Below are 19,883 nucleotides of genomic sequence, written 5' to 3'. Positions count from 1 at the left end.
GTAATAACAAATAGCAGTCTCTTGCCATTGTTTCGCTAATGAGACGATTCCTCTCTCTCTTTTTTTTTTTTTTACTGTTAGCGGCACTAGCGCACGCAAAAGCAAGCCATGCCGCGAGCGGCGACAGTCCGTAAACACGCACTGTCAGAATGCGACAAACAATGCATGACACAGTACAGTAATGCATTTTCAGCTTAGAGTGACGTAAACACCTATAACAAAGAAAACGGCACTTATCAGATTGAAGCAAAATAAGCAATAGATTCAAACCAGACGAAGCACGTGAAAAAGGAAGGGTACCCGTATAAATACGGACGGAGCGCCTGACGCATGCGTCTTCCCCGCATGCTAAGCTTACGACTCGAACCAAACTACTGTAGCTGTATCGTCATTCATTCGACCTAAATTATGTCTCATATTACAATGGACCAACTTTGATTCGATTTGGACGTGCGGCCTAAAACTTTTCTCTCCCCTTGAATTTCGAGTCTCAAATTTCAGGTGCGGCTTAGATTCGGGAAATTTTTTTTCCTTTATTTCGAGTATCATTTTTCAGGTGCGGCTTAGATTCAAGTAAATACGGTACTTAGTAAAACAAGAATATGTCAAGAAGATATTCTGATCTTCCTGATAACACTACTGTAATTCACAATAAGGTCTTATGCAACAACTCCCTAACAACAACAACAACAACAACAAAAATATTCTATGATACTTGTGTGTTTGGTTATAAAATGGCTTAATTTTGCTACAGCAGCGAACTTACCTGTTGTTAGAAGTGGGAGACCAATAATGCCAAATCTGAAAAATAACTTACCACTCCATTCTATATGTGTAAAATAATAATTTAATACATTTGTAACAAATATTCACACTGGAATAAAATTCTCGGTACTGAAAGACAGTGTGATCCAGCACTTTTAAAACTATCAGCCAACTGATAAAAAAAGAGTCCTATTACTACTTCTTCAACACTCTCCCTTGTTTAAAGCATGATCGGGGGTGACATCTCGATTTTAAACATTGTTGAAACACACAACACAAAGATCGCTATAACAATGTCCAATCTCACCATGACCTCAGAACAGCACAACAAAATAGTAAATTCAACAAGTTAAAAACCTATCAAAAACAACAACAGACACACTTTTGTACAGGTTTGGCACTGAGTGCCCACAAAAATCTATGTTATCAGACAATCTTTCTCTACATACATCCTACTGGTGGTTTTTACAAAAAATACCCGTTTAATGTTATATGCAGTGTTTGAGGAAAGATGAACTGTTTTTAATGCTGCTTTTCAATGTAACTTCACGTTGAGGGATCTGAAATACATAAATACTGAAATTTTCTTTTGGTTTTTCTTTCACAGGCATTATGTAGAATTGCTTCTGTATTTAGAACAAATTAGATTTGTGTGATAACATATCAGTCCTAGTTTGTTGTGCTATTGCAAAAATAATGCCCAGAAAGACAACTTTTCCTTGGGAAATCAATTTTGGAGGCTACTGAACTTTATCCATTGTGACTGTGAGCAGACAGATCTCTGTTCCAAATACTACAATACTAAACATCAAAGGCAACAGTTTACTCCCTACAATAAATGGAGTACATACTTCACAAAATAGATCTCTTACTGCCATCTGAAAATGTGTAATAGATCTGTATAAAACTTTTTTTTTCATCCTAATTTTGTCGCACCGTTATTATTCTGAGGATGAATCAATAACATGTTATGATTAGAGTTCGCAACCATTGTGTGCAAGAATTCTTCAAGCAAATTTGCTAATGTCCGTCGTTTAAAACGCAATGATTCATGGATCACTTCCCGCATCAGTTTCATTTTCACATTTAAGTCACCTTTCATAGTTTTTAGGTGGTTAAACAGGGGACCAAAATCTGTAACAGAAGTCATAAAGAGTAAAAATGTAAGTCCTTTATATATTATGCTTTATGTTATTATAGGAGGCAAGAAGCCACTCTAATATTAATGTAACTATCATACTTACTTTTTCCTGGCCTACGCACTTCTTTGTACGCCAGAGTCCGCACTTTCATATTATGTCTCTTTATTTCAGCCAGTTCCTTCTTGCTCAATTCAGAATATGCAATACTTTTTTGTCCTTTGACTGATGGTTCTGGCCCTATAGTACCAACATGATTGCTACCTATCTGATTAGCACTGCTGAAGTTTTGATCTCTCATATCTGTATCTCCAAATGTCAAGTGATTTGTAAATGATGGGCTAGAAGGGGGAGATTGTCGCCTACTCAATGGAAACTGTTCTGATAAATGGTTTGTCAATGGCACAAGAACAGGAGGAGGTAAAGTTTCCTGCATAGGAGGTGAAACGCATCGTGGTCCCAAGTGTGGTGGTCCCCCATTTTCACCTACAAAATGAAAAATGATTTTAATTTATAACACATAATTCAACATAACATTTGTAACTTCTGACCAACTGAGACTTACTTTGCACTTATTGAAACACTTGTCTGCTTTATCATGCACTTTATAATTTACTAGCTGCAAAAATCATGAACAGTGATGCATTTCTGCACTCTGCAGTTATTTAGTATCTGGCATTTACTAACAAGATACATGGTACTACTACACATATGAAGGAAAGCAGACCTTTGCCCATCTGCATGCCTAGGAGCTTGTTTTGCAACTACAGCAACCAGGGGAGAGGGGGGGGGGGGAGGGGGGGGGGAGAGAGAGAGAGAGAGAGAGAGAGAGAGAGAGAGAGAGAGAGAGAGAGAGAGAATTTCTTATAACTAAATATCAACAACACAGTTACACAGCTCAACTTACCGATGTCACCATTCACCATAACCAACTTTGGTGGCCCTGATGCACCAATATCCTGACTGGAGAGATTAGAGTCATCATTTTCAGAGTCAGATATCACAGATGATGGGCGGTCTGGGAGAGGTAACATGGGTGTTAAAACGGGTGGTAAAGGATCTGCTGCAAACCCCGGAGTTGACCAAACATGTGCTGGAGAAGATGGCGGGCTACGAGAAGGAGACAGTGATGGCAATGGTGAAGATGGTCTGCGTACAACCACATCTTTTGGTATCGGACCAGGTTTCCTTTTACTGGGAGGTCTAGGTGATCCAGGGTCAATACCAGAATGAGAAGCAGTTCTTTTTGTACCACTCCGGTGAGATCCACTTGCACCATGTCCTCCACTGCCACTTCCAACAAGGTCTATGTCAGCTTCATCCACCATCATTCTCTGCATTACAAATATTTAAAAATTATTAATTTTCAATTTATCATCTAATTATGTTCTTACAAACATACTGTAAATTATTTGTTTTCAGAAATACAGGATGACTTCTCACTAGTTCATCAATCAACAATTAAAGATTAGACTTAAGGAGCAAAAACAAAATTTCTAATTACCTACAACTAGATAAAGCTCTTCTAACTAGATTAACACATGAGACTAAAGAAAATATTTCCTTAGGAAGCAGAAGCTGTGCAAAACAGATTTTGGTATTTATTACAAATAAGATATTTTTGCCTAAGCTACTAATGGAAAGAAATGTTCACACAATGCCTTTTTGCACCACCATACTTTCTACCTCAGCTTTTGGTTACACTAAGTAAAATTCATACATTATTAGCACCACTGTAACTCAATACACGAACATATACAATGCTGTAAAGTATCTGGAAATGTTAACTGTAAAAGAAAGCAATATCTCAAGGAGGACATTGTTCCACCAGGCTGTATATTAAGTTCTTTATTCTACACTACAGGGTTTCAGATACAGCCTACTTTTAAGTGCACCTATAGCAACAGATGTGGATACATCGTCCTTGCCTCATCAAAAAATTGTGTGCCATGCATGTGCAAAACAAGGTTGTCAACATTCATTCATCACCTGACAGTTACGATTTACTGCACAATCACACTTACGTGTCAGTTAAATGAGCAAGTGTGTATAAGTGTGCTGTATAGCAAAGCATTTCTCAATGGCCAACATTGATGACCATGTTATGCATACATACACATGGCATGCAACTTTTTGATGAGGAGAGAAGGTTGTATTCACAGCTGTTGCTATAAGTGTGCTCAACGATGGGCCATGCCCAAAACCGGCAGGGCAGAATACTGTAATTTACTATACAGCCTGGCCTTTCAAATTTACTGAGGCTGTGGTGACCACCCACATGACAATAATCAAGTAGTATCTCCGTCCCAGGTAGGTACAAAATGCAAGGTGTTTTATTACAGTATCTTCAAGTCATAAAGAGTCAAACATTACCTTGTCAATCTTGAAGGGATTACCAAACATATGCTGTCGAACAGGTGTCGATTCAATTTCTCTCAACTGTGGTTGCATACGTTTCAAATACTCCTGATAGTTTCCCATCTGGCCGACAGGCATGCTATGGAGGTAATCTAGAAGGTGCAGGAGAAATAGGCTGTTAACTGATATGGGGGTTAATACAGCTGAGTAAAATACAGCTTACATACCTACTTACCATCATCCACAAGCTTTGTCTGTGCAGGGGAAGACTGAAGGAAATTAGCTCTCATACGAACCACTTGTTCCAGCAAACAGTGGCGAGGCACATCGAAAGGGTTTCGATAACTTTGGCGTCCTTTTTGATTCTTTCCCCTCGCCAAACCAACAACAAAACCACCAAATTCATTTAGTTGCTCCCGTAATGATGTAAATTTATCTGTGGAATAGCGATATAAATGAATTATGTCAGTAGATTCAGAAGCAACTACTTACAACCTAACCAAACAAAAGTAGAAGGCAATAAGGACATGAATTTGTTGATCTGGAATAATTAGTCAAATTTTTCAAAATAATACAGTCGATACATGACTCAAATCCTCTCTGCTCAATAGTTTAGCTTCTACCACTTAAAAAGTACTAATTTTTACATCAACACGATAAAAAACCCAGAGGCACCATTCCACACAAGCACCTCATTTCAATTTAAGAATGCTTTCATACAAGAAACAAATTATTTAATTAGATAGATAAAAAACCTAATCACAAGCGGCTGTAGGAACTACGCATAGAAGACAGTTGTAATTGGAAAGCTTTCGGAGCCAGTGGTTGCTCCTTCAGCCAGAAGGGTTGAAGGGGATGGAAGAGGGGTGAAGGAAAAGGACTGGAGAGGTCTAGGAAAAGGTGTAGATCTTGCGAAGTCACCCAGAATGGCAGGTCAGGGGAGACTTACCGTACAGGATGAGAAGGAAAGCTCCAAAAGCTTGCCAATTGCAACCGTCTTATGTATGTATACCGCCGCAACTTCGTGAATAGATATTTTATCCATTTAATTAAATAATTTTGTCACGAAATAATTTATGATCATTATAGCTAATGACAGTAATATGTATCTTCAAATTATTATAAGCAAAATCACAAACTTCAGGAAAGGTCACCTTGTAACATACCCTATTCTAAAGGGGGGGGTGTAGGCACAACTGGGCAAAAATGATATATTCTAAAAACAAAGATGATGTGACTTACCAAACGAAAGTGCTGGCAGGTCGATAGACACACAAAACAAACAATAGTTTTTTGAGGTGGACTATCCAATCTCCTGGTTTCCCACCTCCGGAAAGGCAACTCACTCACCTTTCACAACCTTTCCAACAAACCTCAACCTCCTCTCATTGCACACAAACCTAGTCTCTCCCATCTACTCAATCTCCCACTTCCAGCTCCACTCCCTCCAAAACCTCAAAATTCCAATCAACACAATTTGGAACCGTAACACCCTAATTCAGTAGTTAACCTTTCCTCCAAACCTCTCTCCCAATCCGAAACCTCTGTCCTATCCAAAGGCCTCACCTTCAGCCCCACTCCCAGATTCAACCAAACAGCCCTTGTCAAAGATTTACTGTCCTACACTCGTACTCTCTGCCGGAAATATCACTTTACCATGAAGAAAAATGATCCTAATCCTACTCCTAATGATCCAAATCTCCAAGACACTATCCAAATTGAACCCTGCCTGGAACAGTTCCGTCCTCCGCCACAGCGGGACCCACCTCTTCTTCCTCAAAATCACCCTCTCCAAACCTTCCAGGAATTTCTGACTTCCAGCCTTGCCTCTCAATCCTCCTTAAAAAACCTTAATCCTACTCCCAACATCACCACTGCTGAAGCCCAGGCTATCCGTGATCTGAAGGCTGACCGATGCTCCGTCATTCTTCCGGCGGACAAGGGTTCCACGACTGCGTTACTTGATCGTCGGGAGTATGTGGCTGAGGGACTGCGTCAGCTTTCAGACAACACCACATACAAAGTTTGCCAAGGTAATCCCATTCCCAATGTCCAGGCGGAGCTTCAAGGAATCCTCAGAACCTTAGGCCCCCTGCAAAACCTTTCACCTGACACCATCAACCTCCTGACCCCACCGACACCCCGCAACCCTACCTTCTACCTCCTTCCTAAAATTCACAAACCCAATCATCCCGGCCGCCCCATTGTAGCCGGTTACCAAGCCCCCACAGAACGTATCTCTGCCTACGTAGATCAACACCTTCAACCCATTACATGCAGTCTCCCATCCTTCATCAAAGACACCAACCACTTTCTCGAACGCCTGGAATCCTTACCCAATCCGTTACCCCCAGAAACCATCCTTGTAACCATTGATGCTACTTCCTTATACACAAATATCCCGCACGTCCAGGGCCTCGCTGCGATGGAGCACTTCCTTTCACGCCGATCACCTGCCACCCTACCTAAAACCTCTTTCCTCATTACCTTAGCCAGCTTCATCCTGACCCACAACTTCTTCACTTTTGAAGACCAGACATACCAACAAAGGGAACAGCCATGGGTACTAGGATGGCCCCTTCGTACCCCAACCTATTCATGGGTCACTTAGAGGAAGCCTTCTTGGTTACCCAGGCCTGCCAACCCAAAGTTTGGTACAGATTTATTGAAGACATCTTCATGATCTGGGCTCACAGTGAAGAAGAACTCCAGAATTTCCTCTCCAACCTCAACTCCTTTGGTTCCATCAGATTCACCTGGTCCTACTCCAAATCCCATGCTACTTTCCTTGATGTTGACCTCCACCTGTCCAATGGCCAGCTTCACACGTCCGTCCACATCAAACCCACCAACAAGCAACAGTACCTCCATTACGACAGCTGCCACCCATTCCACATCAAACGGTCCCTTCCCTACAGCCTAGGTCTTCGTGGCAAACGAATCTGCTCCAGTCCGGAATCCCTGAAGCATTACACCAATAACCTGACAACAGCTTTCGCATCCCGCAACTACCCTCCCGACCTGGTACAGAAGCAAATACCCAGAGCCACTTCCTCATCCTCTCAAACTCAGAACCTCCCACAGAAGAACCACAAAAGTGCCCCACTTGTGACAGGATACTTTCCGGGACTGGATCAGATTCTGAATGTGGCTCTCCAGCAGGGATACGACTTCCTCAAATCCTGCCCTGAAATGAGATCCATCCTTCATGAAATCCTCCCCACTCCACCAAGAGTGTATTTCTGCCGTCCACCTAACCTTCGTAACCTCTTAGTTCATCCCTATGAAATCCCCAAACCACCTTCCCTACCCTCTGGCTCCTACCCTTGTAACCGCCCCCGGTGTAAAACCTGTCCCATGCACCCTCCCACTACCACCTACTCCAGTCCTGTAACCCGGAAGCTGTACACGATCAAAGGCAGAGCCACGTATGAAAGCACCCACGTGATCTACCAACTGACCTGCCTACACTGTGATGCATTCTATGTGGGAATGACCAGCAACAAACTGTCCATTCGCATGAATGGACACAGGCAGACAGTGTTTGTTGGTAATGAGGATCACCCTGTGGCTAAACATGCCTTGGTGCACGGCCAGCACATCTTGGCACAGTGTTACACCGTCCGGGTTATCTGGATACTTCCCACTAACACCAACCTATCCGAACTCCGGAGATGGGAACTTGCTCTTCAATATATCCTCTCTTCCCGTTATCCACCAGGCCTCAATCTCCGCTAATTTCAAGTTGCCACCACTCATACCTCACCTGTCATTCAACAACATCTTTGCCTCTGCACTTCTGCCTCGACTGACATCTCTGCCCAAACTCTTTGTCTTTAAATATGTCTGCTTGTGTCTGTAATGTGTGGATGGATATGTGTGTGTGCGCGCGCGCGCGAGAGAGTGTGTACCCGTCCCTTTTTCCCCCTAAGGTAAGTCTTTCCGCTCCCGGGATTGGAATGACTCCTTACCCTCTCCCTTAAAACCCACATCCTTTCGTCTTTCCCTCTCCTTCCCTCTTTCCTGATGAGGCAACAGTTTGTTGCGAAAGCTTGAATTTTGTGTGTATGTTTGTGTGTCTATCGACGTGCCAGCGCTTTCGTTTGGTAAGTCACATCATCTTTGTTTTTTTTTATATATATATATATATATATATATATATATATATATATATATATATATATATATATATATATATATATATATATGATTAAATCAAACTACAAATGATAAAAAGCTGTCTTTTTTCAATCACTGCACAACACCACGTCTACTTTTCTAGAGAACACTCTTTTGTTTGCGATGTTTTATTACTTCCTGGTGTCATAAAAGCATTGGAAGAGTATAGAATGCTGTGGACCTGTTAACGTCGTGTTATCTTTGCCTTCCGCTAGCTATATTTGGCAGCTGTTATTGTCTGTGGCGCAGGAATATAAACATTTCAGTTCTGCTGTTAGTGTGAGAATTTTGTGTTCATGCTTTTTTGTACGATTTACCATTTGAAATGCCAAGATATAGTGGTAAAGTGTTTACGAAAGTGAATAAAGCTCACCATTTACATGTGAACACACAGTTTTAACAAATGAGTCAACATAATTCAGCGGAAGATAACTGCGAAGCTAAGACGACGAGCAGTTCACAGAAGAAACTCTGAACTGGTGTAGAGTTTCAGTCCACAACAGACAAAGTGAATAGTGATTTTAGGATAATTGATTTAGAGATTGTGTGTTCTATTATTAGAAATTTGTGTGCATGTGGTAACTGAGGCAATAAATCTTTAAGATTATATGACAGCAATGACAGATATGGTATTGTGTGTAATATGCACTTGTTCTGCGACAGCTGTCAAACTGACATTCAATTCAAAACATCAACTGCTAAGAATTGGGTGTATGAAGCCAAAATGTAATTCTGTTATAGGAAAGTTGGTGTTGGAAGGGAAGGTAGCAATTTGTTTTGTGCAATAATGAATATGCCATCTCTGTCTGCCTTGTACTCAACACTGAACATTCCTCTTCTGAACACCTTGGAAACAGAATGCAATAGCAGTCTGTCAGCAGCAATGAGATAGGCAGTTTTGTTTTACAAAGACATTGAGACAGAAGTAAATGGCTCCTTGCCTTCTACAAATCTGTGTGTTTCACGTGATAGCACGTGGATGAAAAGATTTATTGAAATGATTGACCACGATTTCGATATATCTAAATATACCTTCATCAGAGGCAAAAATACACCTGAACAGGGAGACACCTTCATTAGCAAAAAACTTAGCAACATAACTGAGATAAAAGAAAAAAACGCACACTTACAGCTTTAAGAAAGGTGATAACCAGAACAGTATTACAAGCACAAAAACTTTTAGTCACTTAGTAAATTCACATCCTGCAGTGGAGGTGCTAAAAGAATCGTGCCAAAGGCATCGTTAGTAGTTAAAATTAAAATATCGCCTCCATCAGTACAGCGTATTTATGAAGATATAGTCAATGAGAACATGGCATACTATCAGTACTTAGCCTGTGCACTAGCATGAAGAGGGTGTGGAAGCACTAGGGCAGACAGTTTCTACGAGAGAGGGCACTTGCGGTATGCGTAAGACAGTCGCGCACATTAAAACCCGGGATACGTACTCATGCGTGTCAAAATTTTAAAGGTTATGCTACTTCAAACACTCTGTCTTAATAAATAAAACATATCAGAATCATTTAAAACACCTGCATACAATAGAAAATATGAACACCAATTTGCCTGTGTCCTAGTGTCAAGCAGGTGAAGCTTGCACTAAGGAACATATCCAACGAGAGAGGGCATTAGTATTATGCCTGAGAATCTTGTGCAAATTAAAGGCTAGGATACATACTAGCGAAAACGAACAAAATGTTGAAGTAAATCGAAACCATCTGTCATCATGAATAAAAAACATAACAGAATCACTTAAACCACACAAACAAATCAAAAACTGCGAACAACAATCATCAAAAATACGTAAAATCCCAACAAGACTGGAAAGGAGCATCTCACCAGCATCAACAGACAAGAAAACTAGCTTTTAGTCAGCCAGACTAGTGCTTCCGCACCCTCTTCACACTAGTTCACAGGCTGAGTACTGATAGTATGTAGTATGCATGTTTGCATTTACCATCTCTTCATAAATATGTTGTACTGATGGAGGTGATATTTTAATTTTAACTATTGACGACACCTTTGGTACGATTGTTTTAAGCACCTCCATTGCAGGATGTGAATTTGGTTAAGTGACTAAAAGTTTTTGTGCTTGTAATACTTTGGTAATTTTCATGGTACTTAAAGCTGTAAGTGTTTCATTTTTTCTTGTATCTCAGTTATGTTGCTGACCTTTTTGCTAATGAAGGTATCTCCCTGTTCAGGAGTATTTTCACTTCTGATGAAGGTATATTTAGATATACTGAAACTGTGGTCAAGGATTTTAATAAATCTTTATCCTACAACTGTTTGGCTGTTATCATTTACCGTGAAGATTTTCAACAGTTGCTGCTTCAGCCATGTTCAAATTTTTGACTTATAAAATCTTTTATGTGCATTTCCTGGAACTTTCATTCTTCAGTGTATAAGGAACATTTTCCTCTGAACCACTGGAGACAGAAAAATGAAATTTTCTGCACACTTTGTTCATAGTATAACACAACTTCCTGTGTTACAAATTTTTTCTACTTGTATTCTGTCAAAATTATCTACTTTTCTGTGAAACTGAAATGGTTTTTTTTCATACACATAATTTTTTAAAATAAATTGTTAAGAGCTCTAAAACTGATATTAAAAAATTTGTTCCATATGTTTGCTTATCTGATTACTAAGAACTACCTACCACAATATGAAAGTTATAAGTAAAGTAAATTTTGTGAAAATGTTCCTTGTGTGATAGCACGTGTTGCAAAAATTTTCCAATTTTTTTGAGGAAAAATTTGAGAAAATTCCAGAATGTACCCCAAACATAATTATCTGAAATGCAAAATTTGGTTATATTATCTTTCAAACATCAAAAACCATGTTAGGTTATGTAAACACATCCATTTTCTCCTATGTCCCTCCAACACCCACAGAGCCATTTTACACATTCCTTGCCCCCAATATCTCTCTTCCATAGTAGATTTGGTGAACCCAGTGCAATTATGCAACAAAACTTTTAAAATAATTCTGTTGCATGGAAAAAAATTTGATGACTTTTCAATTATCAATGAGTATTTACTAATAAACTTGCTTGTAAATGACTGTTTATATTAAATTTCCTGTAAGGTTAAGTGTACATAAGGGCAAATAGGAATATTAACTTAACTAAATGAAGGAGAAAAAAAATATGAAGATGGAGGCACTGGGTGCAAACAGAAACTCGGTACACAGAAAACCACAATTGAGGGGGGCGGGGAGGGAGAGGGGGAGGGGGTCCAGTGCTTCCTCTGCCAGGGGATGGGACACGTGGCTCGCCACTGTTCTTTTCCCGAGGCATATGTGAAGTGCGCTGGCGCCCACGCAAGTAAGCTCTACCCACTTCCGAGGACGCGCACACCAAAGTGTGTGAACTGCGGCAGCCCGCATGTGGCGAGAATCGCGGCTGTGAAGTATTCAAAGCCGCGGTTGCTCACCAGCACGGGCAGAAGGCACAGAAGTCTGCCAGCCCCTCCCTCAGCCGTTCGCGCCCAGATGCAAAACCGGCGAGGCGGCAGGCAACAGCGAGGTCGACGATGGCAGCTGCAGGTGCCAACGACGCCCCCACCACTGTGGGGAACAGAAGAAGGCGCATCCGCGCCGGCAAACGTGCTTGCGAGGGCACACCCGAGGACGAGCGCGTGGACTCCCTCAAGGGGAAAATGCGCAAAAAAGACAACACAACAACGGGTGAAGGCAGGAGTGGCAACACGGCAGCCACTGCCCGTCACTCTGCTGCGCCAAGGCAAGGCGCTGCAACTGCAGCGCAAGAAAAAACCCTGGTTGCAGCCGTCACTGCACTGTCTGCGGCAATGATGACGGCCACACCAGCAGCCGCCAAACAGCCGCCACAGGAGGCGCACCGTCCGCGCCGGGAGAAGCCAGCACAGTTGCCCGCACACGCGGGCAACAGAGAAGACTTCAAATACTTGAGAAGGGCAATGAGACGACACAAAAGATAAAAGAAGAATCAACCACCACATCAAAAATGAAGACTTGGAGGTGATGCAGGGGGATCTTGCAAGAACTCCGCACATCCAAGGGAAGATGGGGTCCCTGATGAAGATGCTCTAGAGCACGCGCGCGCTACAGAAAAAAGACCTGATCATAAAACACGCTTTGCCTGGAAATGCTAAATGTACTTCTGTGGATGCCAGATTTAAGAAATAGAATCCACTAATTTTATCTGATCTGTAAAATATGATAAAATAATAAGAGCAACTAATCTTTGCACCGACAGAACAGGGAAAGACAGTTTCTAAGCATAAATTTTTTTCAGGTGTTTCAAACAAGCTGAAGATTTATAAAACTGTATGTGCCAATGCACACTACAATGACTAATGCTGAAATGTGTTCTACCTTCTCCCAAGTCCCTCTGGGAAGATGTGCTTTCAAAAAAAACATTAGGTGAGAATTATTGGCACAATTATGGAATTTTGCAGTATTTAAGAGTAAACACAATTTTTAAGACTTTTATGTGCAAAATACTAAAACTACTGGAAATAGCACAGACAAAAAGCAGGAAACCCTTCTGTGAACCACATACTGTGAAGAGCAAATTCTAGTACAACTGACACACACTACAGTTATATTCTACAAGCACTGTGTTTTCACAAAATGATGGAGAATGAGCAGCATATGGACTACATTATACTAAGGGGTCATTTATGTACTAAACTAGATGATGTGCACATATACAACAACAAAATACTTTAATAAACCCACCATCCAATAGCTTTTGCAGCTGTATTAATCTTAATTTATGGAACACATATTTAGGCCCTACCCAAGATAGCCTTCCCTGTCTGTCAGTCACTCCCCAATCAATTAGCACAAGAAGACCAGAGCGGATCCTACCCAGGTTCCTTAAGCCAAATAAAGAGCTACTTCAGTGCTTAAAGAACACCTCCTGGGTGTAGCAGAAAAGGCTATGTAAAATTTAGCTATCATTAGCTTTCAGCTGCTCAACTACTAACAGCAGATCTGTCCTGATTATGTTGCTATACTTCCTTTACAGATGATTCAAATATTCATTATAACATACTTCATGTTTAAAAAAACCACCGTGATAAATAATCGTGTTTCCTGTAGCATATCCCAATAAAATTAGCTGTGAAAGGTGAGAGTCAGAAAAATGAAAATTAAATTAAATGTCTTTCCTAGGGATTATATACAACCAATAATTACGGGCCATAAAAAACTGACAAGGATGAATACTCCAAATTTCACATTGTCACTGTAAGCCTATCTGTTTTAATAGTTCAGAAGCATTATTAACTTTGTAATTGATATAACAAACTCATAGCTCAGCAATAAAGTACTGACAGGATTTAATTACAAATTTTGCCATCCAAAACTGGGTGACAATAAGCAAGCCAACTAAATAATAACTGTAAGCATCAGTTACTCAACACTGGTAGGAGTTCACCTCATGTCAACAACAATGAATTATTAATTTTTGTTACATGAAACACGCACTGCTACGGAAAAAATAATCATTTTCCAACTTGTTCAAACAGTTGGTATGGTGACACTTTATCCATTAGTGTAAACCTAATTGGAAATATTACCTTGAAGCAGAGGATGTGATACAAGATCCTTCTTGAGAGAAGATCTAGCGGTAACTCTTATTCCCTCCGTTATTGATGCTGACGGAGAAGACAGACCTTTCCCACTATTATTTACATTTGCTGCCTTACTTCCAACTTCACTGCAAAGTCGATCAAACTCAATTTTTGCTTGATTCTTTAGTCGTTTCAAGTAATTCAATACACTATAACTAAGTGAATTGTCTAGTGTATCTGGAATCAGTGTCTGTACAAGATTGCCTGGTACATTCATCCGAGTTAATGCTCTTCTTAATGGCTAAAGAAAAAAGTAAATACATTAGAACCATAAGAACATTGAACAAAAAAGACAATCAATCAACCAACCCTCATAAAAAGTGTACATATTTTCCTCTGCAATGGGTAACAGATAATTACAAAAGAAGTAAGACTATAAAAACAAAGACAGAAAATGATACAGAACACCACTACAATGGCAACAACAACAAAAACCAACTCTGTTACTTACGCCAGCATAGTACGAAGGCATTGTGCGCATGTAGCTTTGGAATTGTATGCGCCATTCATTTGTTGGTTTCATTCGATGTACTTTAATTAGCTCGTCCAATAAAGGCAACAATACTGGGTAATTATAAGGCATGACAAACAAGTTCACACATGTAAGATGTGTACTTGCTTTCAGGTACCCAAATGGATGACCAACTTCTGAATTTTTGTAGCTGTTTGCTACGAACACCTGCAAAAAATTTACAAGATAAATTAACAAACACAATATAAAATGCAGGCTAGAAAATAAATGAATAATTTCTAGAATCGAGGAATATGTTAATATCTAATAACAATAATGTTGGTAAAGATTGCTACTCACTGCAAAGAAGACACATCAAGTTGGAGACAGGCACAACGGAAAGACACTCTCACACAGCTTTCAACCACTGCCTTTATCACCATTCATACACAAAAGCAAGCAAGCGCACTTCAAGCACACATGACCAACAACTCCGGCAGCTCAGGCCAGATTGCACCAAATAAAATTTTAGTGTCTGGCAATCTCTTCTGAAATTATTCATGTAGGACATATGGAAATGAACATTCGTGAGCAAGATTAATATAAAAATGAAATAGACCCTTTCATAATGTGGTGAACATAGAAGATTATATGGGTAGATTGTGTGGCTTATGAAGTGGTACTGGATCAATTGGAGATTGGGAGGGGTGGGGGGTGAGGGGGGGGGGGGGAGAGCTTTGTCAGCCAGTTTGCTGAAAGACATGATTTTGATAGCAAACATCCTGAGACATCAAAGAGTACTTAATTTGATAACTGATGAAAGCATGGGAATAGTAATTTTAATTTATACTGTGAATCCTTTTTCAAACATTGAATATTTCTGTTACTTCACATGTTAACAGAACACCATTCAGGAGACTTTTTGAATTTTTTATTTTTTTTAACTGAAGAAATATATTTCTCAACTGATTGTATGTTGTGTACCATCCACCCTAATATCATGTAGCGCAATATAGAGCTGCCCACTAAACAATGAAAGACAAGATTGCAAATGTGAAATGTCTGGAAAAAATGCAATTAATATAGAAGTCAGAAACTCCAGCTGATTCAACAAAATGTATAAAAACTGCTTGTCCAAAGTGGATGGAATCTAAATTAAGGATGTGGTTGCCTTCACAATCAGAATCAAATATGACTTACAAACTGTATGTTCTTTCCGTCTTTAATATAATTTCTAATTTAAGATGCAATAGCCGTTTTACTATGTTAACAGGGCTAAAGTCTAGTTCAGGCCAGCAGCAGTAATGGCTGTGTTTCTCTACTTCTCATAGGTTGGCAATGCGTCAGCTTTGTGGAGCCAGTTGACTGATACTTTCACATAACCAATGAAAGGCGAGAAATGAGGCAATGAATTTCATGAGCTAATATAGAAATCTTTCACATCTTCACTGCAGTCACAAATACTTGATGTTTTTCCTAATGTGCCACAAATTACTTTAGCGCGGTTAGGTTAGGACCCAATGGCACAGCTTCAATTGCTGTGAGTGAAAGAACAAGAAATTAAATTGTGCTTGGTTAGACTAGAATGTGGTAATTTGGTTGAGCGTTTGTGAGGCCAACGAATGTGAAAGTTTTAACACCTGGTTTTAGTCACAGACTGATGTATAGCTTAGCCCGAAATAACATTAGACTGAAATATTGCAGTTTTAGTCCAAAAATTAAATAATAATAATTATTATTTTTTATTTGTACAATAGTCCAACTGTATGGTAAAGCAATAAAGCATAAAATAGAAGCACAAATAACATAGTTGGGGGAGCAAAATGGGTTTAGAGCAGGATGCTCATGTGCAAATTGCACTATCACCTCAATACCTCACTACAAAGAAGCTGGAAACGGGAACAATAGTTCACTAAACTTTTTTGATCTGCAGAAGGCATATAACACAGCCCCAATAGTAAATTGTGGATAGCGATGCAAAATTTGTGTGTTTGTAGTTAAGGACATCCAGGCAATAAGAAACTTATATGATGGTAGCAACAGTGTGGTTAAAGTAGGTAACAACACTTCAAGAATTCTCCATAAATAAGGGTAGAAGACAAGGGTGCTCACTATGACACACTTTTTTGCAAGATTGGAAGTGGAAATGTCATGGAATGGGAATCCTTATGGGACAAGAACTTTTTACCTTTACTCTTTGCCAATGACCAGACATGATAGGAAACAAAGAGGATTTCTGTAACACGTGCAAGAAATTGCACTAAGAATATGAAAATGGGGCCTGAAAAACACAAGAGATAGAATACGTGATAGTGGACGAAGATGACCAAGAAGATTTGGATGCACGATTCTAAAAAATGTATGTTCATTAAATTACTTGGGCATCACCTTCACAACAAATGTAAGAAGTGCAAGGCATGTCAAAAATAAAATTACATTAAGAAGAGGGATAGTTTACCAACTTAAGTTCTTGTTACAGAATGACAAAATTACAAAGAGAATGAAAGTCTTACTGTACAAGTCAATTGTAAACAAACAGTATCACCACATATGGCACTGAAATGTGGGAAGCTAACCAATTCAGAGAAAAATTAAGTCATGATACTTGAGATTATATTTCCAGCTCAGAAGTTGTCCCCTCTTCAAACTGGAACACACCAGAAACAACATAATATGGGAAATTACACAAGAAAGAGATACCATTCTTGATGCAATAGATAGCAAAATATTAATTTGATATGGCCAATGCCAATGGATGCATGAAACACATGGCCACAAAAGAATCGATTCTCTGACACCATCTGAGTGAAGGAAATGAGGAACACCACTTAGAAGATGGGAGCAGATGTTAAAGATGTAATGAATTCCAAGAGCCTTCATTTCTTCCTGTGTGAAGATTTTCGAGTGTGCGATATACTGACAGGAGAATGTGACAGCAGTCCTTCAAAACATGTAGTTTGTCCTCTGATCCATCATTGGCTGGACCTAAGCAGGCTGAAACACCCTCTTTCCTTTCCATCACACCCTGTGGTGTGCGCTGATAACATTGCTGCACAAAACACTAAGTATGCCATTGTCCCCAATCTAAACTTCAACTTCTTAACAATGTCATTTCTATAGCTATCCTTTACTATTACACCACTCTTGTGACTGGAACCACACAGAGCAAATTAACACTGGGGGGGAAAAAAAGTGACTTACCTGCCAGCATATTGTTGGCTGCTTCCGAGCTAGTATGTATTGTGTCAATGGACTAGGTTCTAATTCATACTTATCAAATGGAAGGCTTTCTATGGCCATTGGTTCTTGACTAGTGCATGTAAATTTCACATTTGGATGAGCAGATCTTGGTGGCTGCCAGAGTAAAATAAAACATATAATGTGAAGAACTTGTGCAACATTCAATTTATACATATGTTAACACAAATCTGAATAAAATATGAAAGAACAAGTTTAGCCCACTTCAATTTATGTGCTTAAACATACCAGTGCTGAAGAACTAACATCAGGCCAAAACGACTCTGGTATTGGCCAAAATCCAACTGCAAATCCCTTCTGAGCAGACCGTGGAACATAAATCAGTCTTCTACAGGAATGCCAAGCAGTGCTGTTAGCAGGGGGTAGTGCGGGCATCAGGTTGTTCCCTGGCCTTATCTATGAAAATGTAAAACACAATGGGAAACATTACACAAAATATTCATCTAACTCTCCTGGATCTCTGTCATCAGTTTATATACACTTTAAAATGATTATACACAGCTTTGGAATTTCCTCTAAGGCTGTATCACGAATGTTATTAAATAACATATGCAAGTCAACAGTTGGATAAAATCCTGATTGTTTCAGATTAGTGCTATTATCACTAGAGATTCATGGCTCTGCTTTCATATTATTTATAATTATTTCCTATAATACAACAGACCATTTTTGTGAAGCATAAATTGTACATATAAAAATATTTCTATCTGTTAACACAGAATTTCATTTGATCATCAGTAAATATTAACCTCTAAATGCAATCACAAACTACACTTACTCCACTTTTGTTTGCACTTTCCTCTTCAGATAGAGATGAATATTCTCTATCCCAATCCTTTTCCATTCCATTCCTACTGTCTCCATCACCATCTAACAGTATTATGTCTGACTGGTCTGATTTACCACCTAAGTTGGAGAAAAACATTTCAAGTGAACATGAGTCTTTTTCAAATCACCACAAATACAGCTCATGTTTCTGACAACATGCTACAACATTCAGTATATATTTCTTTTTTTTTTCCAGTCTTGTGATGCCACTAATACACTGACCACTGTGGAATGACAGGAAGTAATTGTTTTAATGTCCCACAGACGGCTTCCAGTCACTCAACCCTTGTGGCCAGTGTATTAGTGGCTCTACCATATTATAAATGTGACTATTATATGCCAAGATGCAAGTGTGTGAAAGCTGACTTAGGGAGAGAGCTGGATGGGTGTAGTATCTTGAGTCACAGCCGAGCAAAGTATTAATTTGTCACAGTTCACAGTGAATGATCAAGCATAATCAGTGTGTATACATCAGTTCAAAAGAAACATCTTAATGTAATTTACACCACAAGAAAAAAGTTTGTGCATACACACACGCATAACATGTCCCAGCAATTCCATAACCGCAACAAATATGTGTAAAGCTTAAAAAGAAATTATTTGAATTCATTACATTTGAAATCTCTTAGTTAACTGTAATCTTCCAACGGGCAACAATATTTCCACTTTGTCTATTATCTCCCCCCCCCCCCCCCCATTTTCTTTCGCAAAGCTCCCCCAAAGACACTCTCCATTCACACTCAGAATCCCACTAGCTGCAACACTACCTTCCCCCCTGCCCACTGTCTGTCTCCGCAGTTTAAACTACCACCTTGAACTGGAACATTTGATATCCTAGTTCATGTCACCATCCTTTGTAAAGAGAAATATCCACCCCAAATTCCATCATACCACACTCATAGTGGCATTCTGTTAACTTCTGAAATCTATCTTGCCCTTACTACTATCACTCCTATACAGTACATACATTCCAATACCTGCTTCTGCTCCACTCTTACCCATCCAGTACAGGCATTTCATATCACATTTCTCACAGCCAATGCAGGGCACAAACCAGTTCTCCAGCCATGGCAACTTTTTAAGAGAGCATCACAGACCAACTGTTTACTTACACTTCCACATTTGCATACAAATGCTTATTACCTTCATTTGTAACAGGCAGTGGATCAGGTCCAATCTTTTCAAAGTTGATAACGACACCACTTTGTACTTTTTGTACCAGACTGTCAATACACTGCATTAACATACGATGTGATGTTATACAGTATGAGCGTCCTGAAA

General features: G+C 39.6%; 1 protein-coding gene across 1 annotated transcript in view; it reads right to left on the bottom strand.

Annotated features, from left to right (window-relative positions):
- Positions 1 to 829: 829 nt before the first annotated feature.
- The window catches only part of LOC124716736 (integrator complex subunit 6-B), a 33,743-nt gene continuing 14,689 nt past the window's right edge, over positions 830 to 19,883 (bottom strand). The window contains exons 5-15 of the mRNA XM_047243283.1: positions 19,746 to 19,877; positions 18,553 to 18,680; positions 18,003 to 18,170; positions 17,718 to 17,870; positions 14,517 to 14,744; positions 14,012 to 14,306; positions 4,498 to 4,698; positions 4,278 to 4,414; positions 2,812 to 3,238; positions 2,010 to 2,390; positions 830 to 1,899 (exon numbers count right to left, since the gene is read on the bottom strand). Coding sequence (XP_047099239.1) covers positions 1,682 to 1,899; positions 2,010 to 2,390; positions 2,812 to 3,238; positions 4,278 to 4,414; positions 4,498 to 4,698; positions 14,012 to 14,306; positions 14,517 to 14,744; positions 17,718 to 17,870; positions 18,003 to 18,170; positions 18,553 to 18,680; positions 19,746 to 19,877 — 2,468 coding nt within the window. The 3' untranslated portion in view covers positions 830 to 1,681. The remainder of the gene's footprint in view (positions 1,900 to 2,009; positions 2,391 to 2,811; positions 3,239 to 4,277; positions 4,415 to 4,497; positions 4,699 to 14,011; positions 14,307 to 14,516; positions 14,745 to 17,717; positions 17,871 to 18,002; positions 18,171 to 18,552; positions 18,681 to 19,745; positions 19,878 to 19,883) is intronic.

Source organism: Schistocerca piceifrons, chromosome 1, assembly GCF_021461385.2.
Source record: "Schistocerca piceifrons isolate TAMUIC-IGC-003096 chromosome 1, iqSchPice1.1, whole genome shotgun sequence".
Classification (NCBI taxonomy): Eukaryota; Metazoa; Arthropoda; class Insecta; order Orthoptera; family Acrididae; genus Schistocerca; species Schistocerca piceifrons.
This window is presented reverse-complemented; position numbering and strand designations above follow the sequence as displayed.